The sequence below is a fragment of the Clinocottus analis genome, unplaced genomic scaffold (assembly GCF_023055335.1).
Source record: "Clinocottus analis isolate CAN_PGR_092001 unplaced genomic scaffold, fCliAna1.0.p SCAF_19, whole genome shotgun sequence".
Classification (NCBI taxonomy): domain Eukaryota; kingdom Metazoa; phylum Chordata; class Actinopteri; order Perciformes; family Cottidae; genus Clinocottus; species Clinocottus analis.
Genome location: NW_027175920.1, coordinates 11,177,202 through 11,191,815, shown reverse-complemented (window position 1 = coordinate 11,191,815; position 14,614 = coordinate 11,177,202). Strand labels below are relative to the sequence as shown.

Here is a 14,614-nt window from a genome sequence, read left to right as displayed (position 1 = left end):
TTTGTTCCAGTCCCAAGCACCGGATTGCCCGGGCTTTGTTCTGAGCCTAGCCGGACAGCGATTAGCCATGCTAACATCGGCCATGTGGCTCTCTGCCTTCAGAGCCGCTGTGGGAAAGAAGTGTGAACGCTCATATGACTGCCTAATTCTTCTTTGACATCGGCAACCGTATCACAAAATAAACACAAATATTAAGGTTTTTTAATCCATTTAAAGCCCTAGAGCACTAACGGTAAAAATAGTAACACCATCACTACTGTCGGGTATATTTCACTCAATATAATGTGTCTGATAAAATATACTCTTCATCAAATATTAAAATACAACACTATGAGGCAAATTGAAGTACTTGAAACGAAAACAGGAATGAAAAACAGGTATCATGGAAGGACCCTAAAAAAAGGCTAAAAATCTGGTGAAAGATTAGGAAATCGTCAATAAAACATGATTAAAAATGTACTTAACAGTGCAGTGAACTTGTTCTTTGGTCAGGTCGTTCCTGAGACATGTGAGCTTTGTCCTGAAGGAAAAGTCTCCCTTCAATATTAAACATTAAAACCCATCCGGATTTTTTCACCCTCTATCACTAACGTTGGGTGAAAATCAACTAAAAACATGTTGAAAAACCAGGGATTGAGCAGAGAGACACGCATACCTCCAATAAGACACACCTCCCTTCAATAACACACACCTAAAGACACACCAACCTTCAATAAGACACACCTCCCTTCAAAAAGACACGCCTACCTTCAACAAGACACGCCTACCTTCAATAAGACACGCCTACCTTCAATAAGACACACCGACCTCCAATAAGACACACCTCCCTTCAATAACACACACCTAAAGACACACCAACCTTCAATAAGACACACCTCCCTTCAAAAAGACACGCCTACCTTCAACAAGACACGCCTACCTTCAATAAGACACGCCTAAAGACACACCTACCTTCAATAAGACACACCTACCTTCAATAAGACATGCCTACCTTCAATAAGACACACCTACCTTCAATATGACACACCTACCTTCAATAAGACATGCCTACCTTCAATAAGACACACCTACCTTCAATATGACACACCTAAAGACACACCAACCTTCAATAAGACACACCTCCCTTCAAAAAGACACGCCTACCTTCAATAAGACACGCCTACCTTCAATAAGACACACCTCCCTTCAATAAGACACACCAACCTTCAATAAGACACACCGACCTTCAATAAGACACACCTCCCTTCAATAAGACACACCTACCTTCAATATGACACACCTCGTTTCAATAAGACACACCTACCTTCAATAAGACACACCGACCTTCAATAAGACACACCTACCTTCAATAAGACACGCCTACCTTCAATATGACACACCTCGTTTCAATAAGACACACCTCGTTTCAATAAGACACACCTACCTTCAATAAGACACACCGACCTTCAATAAGACACGCCTACCTTCAATAACACTTGCCTACCTCCAATAACACTTGCCTACCTTCAATAAGACACACCCACCTTTAATAAGACACACCTACCTTCAATAAGACACACCTACCTTCAATAAGACACGCCGACCTTCAATAAGACACACCTCCCTTCAATAAGACACACCGACCTTCAATAAGACACGCCTACCTTCAATAAGACACACCTACCTTCAATAAGACACGCCTCCCTTCAATAAGACACACCGACCTTCAATAAGACACGCCTACCTTCAATTAGACACACCTACCTTCAATATGACACACCTACCTTCAATAAGACACGCCTCCCTTCAATAAGACACGCCTACCTTCAATAAGACACACCCACCTTTAATAAGACACACCCACCTTCAATAAGACACACCCACCTTTAATAAGACACACCCACCTTCAATAAGACATGCCTCCCTTCAATAACATCAGTGAGCAGCATGAAGCTACACAAGGACGTACGCAGCTCAGACAAAAGCAACATAATGAAAATAACGTAACCACAATCGCTCGGGTGAAAATCCCCTGACGTTAGTGTTCTAGGGTTAAACGCATGTTGTTGTTTTTTGATGGTTTAATGGTAAAAGTGTGGAGCTGTGCTTGTTTTAGGAGGTATGTGGAGGCCTGGTCATTATCAGCATTAGTTGGCTGAACTACAAATATACAGTATTTGTGCTGATGGAAGGAAAGCTCAGACCAAGTCACACGGGTTCAAGACTTGATGCTGCACAGGACATAATTACTCCAGTCACAAGTCTTCAGGGGGACTAAAGCAGAGCACAAAACAATTTTAGTTTTTCACTCTGACTTTGCACTGATTTACTCTGTGCAGGAATCCCTTCTCCAGATTATCTCAAATTACTTTGATCATATTCAGTTTGTTCTCCTGGGCCGAGATGTCGAGAAAAGCATCGTCAGTCGTGTTTACCTGTTGTTTACCTGTGTCCATCTCGATAAACGCCGTGCAGGCAGCCAGTAATCCCCTGCGTTTAGGTTCACTTCCTACAATTGGGTTGGATTATGCTCCCGCTGCAATCAGGGACCGCTTGCGAGAGGAGGTCTCGGTCCAATTGCTAGCGAACCCGTCGTGTGGTGTTTGTGATTATTGCATTCACAACTGCCCAAATCAACCGCACCGGGGCGTCGAACCCAAACTGAGTTTGATTTAAACAAACTAAATGTTGATCTTGTCTCATAAGCAACATTCTGCCTTTACACAGCTTGTGTTCTTAATCCAGCTCCACCTTTGTGATTTTACGAGCTCTTTTGCTGGAAACAGCTGCCTGTTGCATCTGAAAACATCCCGAGTGGGAGCGCTAGAGGAAGACCGTGAAGTTGTGGGCCGTAAAACCCAAACTATTAGTTTAAAGCTCCATAAATCGGTTGACAATTGTGTGTTTTGCTTCATCACAACCCCACCTTCACAATGCACATGATATGAAAACTAATGTGTTGTTTGAGTGGTATAAATAAAGTCTAATGTTGCAGCTTTAACCTCAGCTATTCCAAGCACCATTTTATCTGCAACTAACTCGTTCCTCTCTCTCTCTCTCTCTCTCTCTCTCTCTCTCTCTCTCTCTCTCTCTCTCTCTCTCTCTGCAGGATGCCAAGTTTGTGGAGGAGAGGAGGAAGCAGCTGCAGGGCTACCTTCGCACGGTGATGAACAAACTGATCCAGACGCTGCCAGAGTTCACAGCCCGGCCCACCAAAGAGACCCTGCTGTCTCTGCTGCCTTTCTGTCTGTAAGTGGACACACACCGACATGTTCGACACAGGTTCTTACCCTTTCATGTGAGCATGTGGAGACAGAGAGAGAGAGAGCACATGATGTCAGCACATGTTAGCAGGTGAAGGGCTTCTGTCTGTGAAAGACTCCAAACAATCTCGGAAATAAATCAGGGAATATGTGTGTATCTCTGTAACTTTATTTCAATGTTTTTAGCATTAGATGGTGGTTTAAGGTGTGTTTTGTACCACGCAACTAAAATATGGAAGAATCTAAATGATATGCCTCTTTGAGGATGTAGAGCTGCCTCTAATCTTTACAGAAATCCCACTGTATGCTCACATGACATCTAAAAGGGGAGTTTCTTTTGCAATACTTTGTATGTATTTTACCAATTTAATCTACAATATTTTGTGAAAGAATTAACGTCACGTCACGGCTGTTGCAGCAGTCGTTGTTACAGGATACAAACGGGGAGGATTAATGTCACCGACGATGCCAAATCCCTTGTAAACAAACTTCAGCGTTTTACACACACACACATCATTCACTTATACAAGTGTATATGTTCTCTCATGCGCACATTCACACACACTCAGACTCGCGAGTGTGAAAGTGTGTGCTGCCTGAGCTACCCACCTACCGAGCAGGCTGCGTCTGAAAATGAGATGTTCCAGTCATTTCCTGTCAACATTCACATCGGTTTCCACTCACTGCGATCAGTCAGCCGGCGTGACACCGACTGACTGGAATGTCATTTCCTCTCTGGAGACATCTGAGTCATCGGGTCGAGGCAACAACAGCAACGGCGTCGCTGAGGCCGTCGCAGACGCTTCACTCTGCGGCCTCGCCGGAAGCCGCGATGACTTCTGATGCGATGAAAGCGCTTTCAATGATCACGGCACGCGTTTTTACTTGTAAGGCAATGAGAAGATTGTCGTCTCATGTGTTGCTTTTTAGCCAATCCACATGCGTGTGCCCGGGTTTTGGGGGTTGCAGGATGCGGCCTCAGCAGGGCTGTGGGTCCTGGATCAGACTCCGTGGTCCAGTATGCATGTCTGTGTGAAGGTAGATGTGTGATTCCATATTGAATACCATGGATAAACTATCAAATCCATCTGCTTATTGTGAGAACCGTCCGGCGATCCCCGAGGATCACAGAATTATCCAAGATCAATCGGTAACCATAGTAACAGATGTGCACTGCTTTTCGTGTGTACCATCCTTTACTCCATCGTCTGTTTCTGCCTGGTCTGGACTAAATACGACATGCAGCGTGAGGTCCATTTGCAGCCTTGATTAATAATGCTCATACTTAGTTCATCTTTTATTTTTGAGTTAATGAGAGAAGATGAATAAACTCTTATTAGTTGTGAGCAGTAAAGGGAGGGACAACATAAACAATAACAGACTGTAGTGGTAGAATACTCTACAAGGAAAACTCCTGCATCAAAAGTGTATTTCGGTCAATATTCTCATAGTACCAAAAGTACTCGTCATGTAGAACGGCCCCATTCAGAATAAATAGATATGATTGTAGATGCATTCATTTACCAGCTGGTGAAGATCAAGCTGATTGTTACTACTTTATATACTCTTGGGTAATCAATAATAAGAATAAATTATATTTCATCATAATTTATTCGTTGTTTACGTTTTGTGATAATAATTTGAGTCTGTAAAGTAACCTAAACAGATTAATGTAGTGGAGTCGATAACAGAAAATGAATTTCTCAATTAAAGTGCAAGTACCTCAACATTGTACTAGTAGCAGTATTGTACTGTGACGTAGTACTCCCTTTACTGACGGTGCAGGATGACATCAACAAGACTGTCCAACGAACACGTTTCCTCTCAGTCCATATGAAGATGGACGACTTGAAGGCAGGTGAAGCCAAAATGTCCCAATGACCCTCTGGTGCTTTGCTGCATTGTGGGTCATACACCCTGAATAACTAAAGATATCAAAGTACACGTCAAATATCAATTTCCAGAGAGGGTCTCTGTCATTTTAAATGTTCCGGTGTCAATTATTACTGACAAGTTTGGTTTTCTTTACTTATCTAATGCTGTAAAAAGGGGGTGTGGCGTCATGATTGACAGCTGCTGACTGAATTTTTCATGCGTACAGCCGCTGGTCGTGTCGCTAGCTAGCAAGGCAACGTCTCTCTTGGCCGTAAGGATCTTCAGCCTCGTCTGGTTGTCGCGTGTGTTCATATCCTAGCTCGAAAATCACAAGCCTGTGTATTAGAACATGCCTCAACCATCAATGCCGTTATAGTGACATTATGGTTAATATCTTTGTACCCAAGTAGAGATACAGTCAAATTGTGAGGTACAGTAAGTCTCCAAAGGCAGTCGTCCATAGAGAGAGAGTACAACACAGAGCACAGACTCTTCATTATCTCGTCCGCCCTGAGAGGCTCACTAATCCTGTCTCTCCTCATATCTCTGAGCTGGAATGGAAACCTTTCTATTGCACGTCTCTGAATGCCGTGAAATATTACAGTGTCAAGCCGCATCCATTACTTTCTTCCTATCCTGAAATATTGTTATTCAGAGTTTAATACGTCTTCACTCAGACGTTTATATACTCTTACCCGGTCACTGCCCGTCTCTGTGGTCGTCAGTGCCTGCTTATTAACTCCTAGTGCTGGAACAAAACAGCAGCCGCTGCTCTGCTCGATGGCGTAAACAGCTCATGTTCTTGGTCACAATCTTTTGGCTGGGTGACCAAAAAGTCCCTTCAGAAAAGGTTAGCATAAACGTTACGCTAACACAGCCGAGGACCAAGCGCAGCAGTTTACCAGCACATGAAGTTAACTTGTTTGCACAACAGCATCTTGAGCGTCACATCACGTAACGTTGAGTGGATGGTTGTGGACTTTAACTCGCATGTGCAGGTTTCTCTGGGCCCGCCGTGATCTGTGCCGACGCTGCATTTCTCACTACCGCGACGCAATGGAATCGCAGCCGACGTCGAATCAACACCGATCAGCGTACCGCGATGACGCCGCGCTCGCGTGTGCAAAAAGCCCTCTGTAGCGTCTTGCCAATGCCGCTGCTCGGGCCTGCCAGCGTTGTCATGGTGTTTAGTGGTTTAACATGATGAAACCTGCGCTGGTCTAACATCTTCAGTGAGGGATGAAAGCCTGATTAGTCTGGTCATTAACTTGATGAGGGGGGCGGGAAGGAACACGGAGAAGATGCAGAGGTAAGCGAGAATGCTGTTCGGCCCCAAATAGACGCCACACTTTGCTCGGTTATGCAACAACCACGTCTGATCCAAATTAGGAAGCATTGGATCCTGGTGGCCAGGTCTCATATACGATGCAGCACAAACAAATGAAGGCCCGTCGCCAATACATGTTTGAAAAATATAGACTGTACATTTAGGAAAATGTTCATTATTACTACCTAATTCCACTGTGTATGGACATTAATTGACTAAACATAACATATACTTTCTCAGATTGTTCACTGTGAATGTTACCAAATGAACATATGGCCTCATGTGAGCATGTTTTAAATGTAATTTTCCTCTGTACCTTTATGATGCCGCCACATTTTGTTGCCCATTGTAACCCAATGGCAAAGCCCAGACAAGGATGGAGAGACGCAGATGTGTGGTTTGAAGGTGAGAGAGAAAATGACAGGAGGCGGTAGGTATAGTGAGAAGGATGCAAGGGAAGGAGGCAGAAAAGCAAACTGGTCTGAGGTGAAGACAGGAAATATGATATTCCAGTTGCAAAGCCAGAAGAAGTTCCTCTCCAAACATCAGCTGGAAGTTGAGTCATTTAATCACTGTGTTGGATGCCAATCATCTCAGATTTGTAATTAGCTCCTCAAATGGATGAAAGCTGACAGAAACGTACTTGAGAGGGTTCCCAGCACTTTGATTCAACTTATTATAGTTTGACGAAGGCAGTAACACCAGACTTTGCTATTTGATCCCACTGATGTCTCACAGAGGAGCTATAACGATAGAGTGCATGACATCTTGTGTTTTCACAGGATGAAATAAGTGCTACCAGAAGCAGAAATCACAGAGCTGCGAGCATGTCTGTCGACTCGTAGTCTTGTTTTACTGACCGGCCACCAGCTCACCTTTGTAGCACTGCTGTGTGGACAAAATGTCTATTAAACAACAGCAGTGTTCATGTTTGTGCCTCTTCGCACTCCATTGGCCGGCAATTTCCCTCACTTGTCTGCAACAGCAACTTTATCAAACCTTTCCCCAGATTTGCCATCACTTGGTATGCAGCTCGACCCCATCGCCTTCTACGTTTACTCACAGCACAACGTACACACTCTCTCGCCTTATTGACCTGCTGCTCGACCATTTCGGAGAGAAATGGTCGAGCAGTTTGACTCCAGAATAAAGATGTAACCTTGTTTTGTTTTATATGTGGCGATTTCTGTATGTCTGCCTGTGCACATGCATGTTGGTTTGGCTTGAGGTGTGTGTGTGTGTGTGTGTGTGTGTGTGTGTGAGAGGAAATTTACTGAGAATAGTTTTATTCAGATAATTAATCACCATGCCTTTTGCTGTTTGACAATCAATGTGATGCATGCTTGTGTTTGTGTACCTCTTTATCCTCATTATGCACCTCTGCAGTCAAACTCTTAATATTTCAACGGTGCGCGGAAAAGTTATTATCCTGCACGTCAAGTCACTATTCTGTCCAAATGGGTGACAAACACATGCCGAGAGCCAGAGAAAAAAAAAGTATAAGCCTAATTAATTTAGCACATTTAGCTACTTTGCCCAGTTTGATATGAATAAATGAGATGGCTTGTGGTTTCCACTCTGCATGCTGCCCCTAATTTAGTATGATTTTTGCTGATATAACTCCCCATTGCATCGCAGTTTGGCCAACCTTGGTCAAGTTCAAATTGTGTGACTGCTCCCCTCATTGAGCTAGCCTGGCGCGGCGGCGGACAGCGGTACTTGTGCCACTGATGAATGTACAGTTAGTGCCAGTGAAAACAGAATAATGCCCGCCACATTAACAAAACTCATGCTGTTCCCATATTATCCGGCCACGCCGCCGCCCGGAGCGGTTTGATCTGGACGGTTGAGACGCACGCGCTCAACGCTTGAATCCGTGCCGGCGGGCGGGTCTCCTCCTCGTCTCGGCCTGTTTGAACATGACAGAGCCTCTCTGCCCTCATACTGCGCTGCTTTTCCTTTGGCCCCTGCTGCTTCCCATACAACCATATGGCCCGCAGTGACACTTTCAGCCAAAGCGCCTCACTGTGAGTGCGTTTATTTTTAGCTTGTGTTGTTCTTGTGGGAATCAAACTCCAGGACCACCCAGATGTCCCGGATAACCTTAATCACAGCTCGAGCAGCTGGGAAGCCTCATTAAAGAAGCCAGTTGGACATCGACAGGGAAATGCCCTCTTTCCCCTTCATTGTTTTTCTTATTAATTGAAAATCCCTTCGTCAAAGAAGCACTTGAACTCGGCGCTTCTGTTAACCCAATCAGCGCTTCATCACAAGCAGCAGGGGAGGGGTTACTGTCTAGCTGATGAAATGCTTCAGAAGAAAAGACACCAGAAAGCGTCTCACCGCGGGCGTTCAGTCTCCTGCTTTCCCTCGACGAGTGCCTCTCACCCATCCCCGTTGTTATCAGACGAGACGCGGAGACCAGGGGTTCACATGTTCTGAAGACCGTCGCCAGGGTAACTAGGGCAATGATGTCATACAGCGGCCGAGATTATATCCTCCTGAGTAATGAGAGGCCTTGACATCATCATACGATCAAGAATAACTGTAATTTGGTTCCTCGTGTCACAAATAATGGCTTCTGGTAGAAAGGGCAGTAATGAGGAAACTGGCGAGTTCGCTGGTGTCGCGCGTGAGTAAAATCGATTTCTTGATTTTAAAGGACATAAACGTCCCAGAAGACGTATCCTATACAACTGTATTATAGCAACGGTTTGCCAAGTCCCTCCCCTGAACAGTGATTAGCAAATCACATCCTAGCAAAACAAATATTTACTTAACGAGTTGTCTGTTTTTCTGGTCTAATGAACATGCTAACATTTGTAGCGTCTATCTAAACGTCTATCTAACCTCTATCTAAACTTTAGATAGAGGTTAGATAGACGTTTAGATTCTAACCGTCTATCTAACCGTCTATCTAACCGTCTATTTAACCGTCTATCTAACCGTCTATCTAACCGTCTATCTAACCGTCTATCTAACCGTCTATCTAACGTCTATCTAACCGTCTATCTAACCGTCTATCTAACCGTCTATCTAACGTCTATCTAACGTCTATCTAACCGTCTATATAACCGTCTATCTAACCGTCTATCTAACTGTCTATCTAACCGTCTATCTAACCGTCTATCTAACCGTCTATCTAACCGTCTATCTAACCGTCTATCTAACGTCTATCTAACCGTCTATCTAACGTCTATCTAACCGTCTATCTAACAGTCTAACCACCTGCTTGCAAATGTCCCGCTGGGGATTTAAATGTGAGACTAGCTCTAATAAATTGCACTTTCCATACATTGCACTTCTTGGTTTGAACACTCGATGTTTACTACTTGACCTTAATGGATGACCAGCCGATGAAAACGTTGACTCCAGCCGATCACGTAAACATGGCGTAACCAGAAAGAGGGAAGCGCTGAGCGCTGAGAATCTCAGAAACGTTGGCGGTGTAAGTACATTCATAGACGTCAAGGGGAAGGCCGTTTGCTCAATATGCAAAGAAATCTGTTGCCGTGATGGAAGCGTGTAATGTTCAAAGACACCATGAAACACACTTTCTACACGCTGGCGTGTGGAGCTTTCTGGTGTCAGAGCTCAGATTTTCTCTTGCGGTGTAAGTACGCACATTGCTATTGTTGGTATTGTATGTTTTTGTGTAACAATCCAACATGTTTGATTAGTTCTGATCCTACAAGCTTTTTCCTTTGTATTGTTGAAAGTGAAACTATACAGTTTAAAAATATGAACAAATATGTAATAAGCAGGTTATGAGCGAAATGACCATGTGAAGTCTCGATCTCTGTAAGTAGCACTACACTATCACACAAACTCTACGACATTAGTTTTTCACATTTCACATTTTGCTCCTCTTTATGCACAGTTATTGCAGAATAATTTAGATTCTGCTTATTTGGTGCATGAAAGCGTCTCTCTTTGCTGCTCTGACAAATGTCGGGTTTCCCAAGAAAAGGTCCTCTGGCAGAAGGGAAATGATGCATTTAAGTCCCCAGATGCAGCATCAGTGGTTTAATTGAATAATAAACTGGGGAATAAACTTCACCAGATGCTCATTTAAAGTCCACGACTCCTTTTCTCCTGTTTTCTCTCATCCAGAGACACACCCCAGGCCAACGACGGCGGATCCAAGACGCCCCGCTCCAAAACCTCCTCCCGCTTCCCCAGACTGGGCCGCAGCCGCAACCAGGAGAGCAGACCTGAACCCCAGAGTGGCGACCTTTAACCCCCGCAGAGCCTTTGGACGACTCGTGTCTCACTGTAGAGGCTGAGGAGGACGGCGTTCCTGTGTCCACCTTGGACTGTGACTCACAGGCTCACCGTGCGTGAGGACTTTAAGGGCGTTCAGCGATGAGAGGCCTCAGGGGAGGTTTGGATGCGGTCCAACGCAGGACTTTCATGTAAATGTGTCTGAGCATCGCCTGGCTGAGTAAAGGACCAATCACTCCCCTTAGGCTGCCGAGCAGTGGACCCAATCACACCGCACTTCTTACCTCACTGGGAGACAACTAGACTCTGCTCTCGCTCATCCAAAACACAAAGAGACGACCAAGAGGCGTTTTTTTTTTTTCTTTTCTTTTCTTTTCTTACTCCACTTAGTTTTGTAGTGAAGATGTTTCATGGTCGCAGTGCCTGCAGTGTTTTGGAGCTGCTTTCCTGCTCTGGGGAAGGAGGGGAGGGTGTGGATTTAAGTATTATCTTGGGAAATGAGTTTTGCTTTTCAGCTAATGTGTCTGCATTATAGTGCCATTACATTTTAGACGGCGATGATTCACTATCTCTGGCGTGGACCTTAAGGCAACGGGCCTTCCCTTTTCCTACTTCTGGTGTGTTATCATTATGGCTAATGGATAATCTGCACACAAAAAACACTGTCACCGGGGATGCAGTGGTTATTAAAAGCGTCCTTACAATTCCACATAATGATCAGATGAATGGATTAGGGGTGAAGACAAACACATATTTTGGACAGTTAAAAATAGTGATGTTTGGAGAGCGAGTGAAACTTATGTGTCACTTTTTGAAAAAGCAAGAGATCCCCACACCAGAGTTAATGTTTTATTTTTTTGGACTCCTCTTGACTAAAAACACCCTTCCTTTATTAACTTTAAATGTGTCAGATGTTACATCTCACTGAACTATTACGATCTAAAAGAGGCAAAGAATAACACTCAAATATGAATGAATAAATAAATGGAATGGATTGAGACATTTACGAATTCAAGCAAATAACAGCCAATATTTACTTTGTAAAAAGGCTTTTACTCACCAAGGTTGTTTTTTTCTTCGTGCTAATTAATTCTCACGAAGGTGTATTTTTATTTTGTGCGCTGAAGAAGCTCGATATCTATTTGATCAAAGTGGATTTTTCTCAGCAAACTTTATTCCTCCTTTCAAGACCGAGCAGATCCACGACCACCTTCTTACCTTTCACAATAAGAGCCCTCGAAACGGAACGAAGTATGTCACATCTTTGTGTTATTTATTGGTCAAACCATTGGTGTGAAAAGGCCTTAAGATAAACTAAATAAAAGGCTACACTTCATTAAAGTTAAAGGCCAACTGTATATGACCCTGCAGGCTCTAGTGACAGAAAAATGTTAGTTGGCATAAAACATTTCATCACTATTTAACCTTATTGGTCCTCTTATCTCGGTGACCTTTACCCAAGCCATCACTTTTTGACCTCCCCTTATAATTTTCAGACAGTCCCTTTTTGAGGAAGTTCATATCTAAGCACGCTCGCGTTTCCTCTCAAAAGCATCTTCACACATGTGTAACATCAGTCTCAGACACCTGCGATGCACACCATACCGGTCCTGTCATCATTACTTTTGAGCAGAAAGGACGGGGAACACTGTTTCAGTAAGTTTACCCACAACATCCTCTATGACTACACAACCCCTCTATGACTACACAACCCCTCTATGACTACACAACCCCTCTATGACTACACAACCCCTCTAGATCACATCAATAAGGGTCCTCCCCACAGGTCGGCCGGCTATATAGAGAATGTTTAAATGTTTAAAGATTGATTAACTAATGTGTCTTAGCAGGTTTTGACGCGGCGTTATGTTACAAATAAATGTTTAGCCGACTAAACACTTGAAGAAAAGCTGCTCAGGGTGCAGGAAAGGGCTGCTGAGCATCAAGTGTGTGTAAAACAGAAGCTCATGCGTATGCATAGTGTCACCCCAGAGAGTCAGAGACGATGTTCAAACGAGGAGCGATTGTGTTAAAAGGTTGTCGGGAAAACTTGAATGAAAGGGTCGGCCCGCAGGACGGTAAACACTGTTCAGCGTCTTGGAGGGGAACAAACGAGGCTCGTTGGCTTTCATGAAGTTGTTATTCTCACTCAGAAGTGACCCTCGCGAGCTGACTGGTAAAGTCTCACAGGGACACCGTCAAATAAAGATTTGTTTCATCGGACCTTCGACGGAGAGGTTTTGTTCGTGGTTCAACATGTGGAGAGCTGCCCCGTGAACACCGACGTGGGAACCAAAAGTCTGCATATAAAAAGTCTTTTAAAGAAATGATATTTCTCCTCAATTGGAAAAATGGCATCCCATCAAGAACTTGTAATTTGTGACTTTCTTTTTTATTAAAGATGATTCTCTGCTGTGATACAGTAAAAACATATAATTTGTTATATTTTAAGTGCAGTACTGCCTCTTATTCTTTGGAACAATCCCACAGCATCAGACTACCGCTGACCAACGCCTTTGTCCCGCCCCTTTTCACAGATATCGCTTTCACAGTGAAAAAGATGAATATCCATATTGTAAATGTTGTAATCCACAGGATCATTATTGAAAAGAGGACTCCACAGATGCATTGCACTCCTTTCACACTTTGAGAATAAGCAGATTTTAAAAAAAAGGATGAAGATTGATGCAGCAGAACCTGAGAAATTCCCCTTTTTTTTAAATTACACTTTCATTGTCAAAACCTGGTGCCTACATTACCCACAATGCTACTCGACCTCCACAGTTTGAGCCAGAGATTCTGCAGTATTACATATCTCTGGGAAAGCTCACGTCTTTTCTTTCTAACTCCTCGCTGCTGATGGACGGGTGGTAAAAAAGGGGAGGAGTCTGTTAATATGGCAACACGGACGTTAACATGCAGGATAGAAATACTCCAATTGGCTTTGCTAAAGTTTCATTCATTTGTGTTTGTTGAGTAACACTCTATCCTTAACTTTTGTTTGATCAAAGGAAGACTCCACAGGGCCACTTCACACGCACACACACACACACACACACACACACACACACGTCTTTTCTTCAGCATTTATTCAAAGGAGTTTGAATTAAGATTGTTTTGCAAAAAGTCCAAATCCTTCTATTGCTTTAAGCCCTAAATGCTAAAAATATCTTGGGTGCTGTTGAGATTAGACGAGTATAACAAGCCTTTGATTGCCAAGTGCAGTGCTGCACAGAGAGTTCCTGACGAGCATGATGCTGAACTCCTCTTCCTGTGTGGACATTGTCATCATGTGATCACAAACACCACCGGACCGACTCCATCGCCTCCCTCTCGATCCTCCCGACGCCGGAGGAAACGAATCTCCCTGCACCTCCGGGCCGGTAATCGGAGCGATGGCAAGCAAAGGAAGCGTGTTTCCTTTATGGAGACGCAGCCGACGTGCCGTCCGTCTCTTCTCGTGCGTGTTTCTGTCCTTCCACTCAGACCTTCTCCGTCAGTGGCACAGTGGAGAGCAGCTGAACAATAACGTCCACGTTGTACAGGACGAAGCCAGCGCCTCATTGTTCACCTTGTCGCTCGCGCTCGTGGATGAAGGTCACAAGGCCGTTACGCACTTCTGCTGCAGCAGTAATGCGTTCATGCACGTGTCGTGGGCTCGCATGGCGGGATGAACGCATCACGTTATAATCCTGCACGTGAGCCGGCCGCGTAGACGGACGGATCGCTGCAGTGAAGTCCATCTGCGGCCCCCGTTGCGTCTGTTTTGCTTGTCGAGTGGTCGTTTAACCTTCACCGCTCCACTGAGCAGTCGCTGCCTTTCTATTCATTCCATTCAAAGACATTTTTTTGGGGGGGGGGAGAAAAAGCTGCGTTTTTTTTCTTCTTTATCTTTTTTTCCTGCGCTGGGCATGCGGCACCGGGTCGGCAGCGAGAACAATGGTGA

The 14,614-nt window shown here is 44.2% G+C and overlaps 1 protein-coding gene across 1 annotated transcript in view; it reads left to right on the top strand.

Annotated features, from left to right (window-relative positions):
• The window catches only part of snx29 (sorting nexin 29), a 116,754-nt gene extending 103,681 nt beyond the window's left edge, over positions 1–13,073 (top strand). The window contains exons 20-21 of the mRNA XM_068583558.1: positions 3,089–3,228; positions 10,558–13,073. Of these exons, the coding sequence (XP_068439659.1) occupies positions 3,089–3,228; positions 10,558–10,684 (267 nt within the window). The 3' untranslated portion in view covers positions 10,685–13,073. The remainder of the gene's footprint in view (positions 1–3,088; positions 3,229–10,557) is intronic.
• Positions 13,074–14,614: the final 1,541 nt, after the last annotated feature.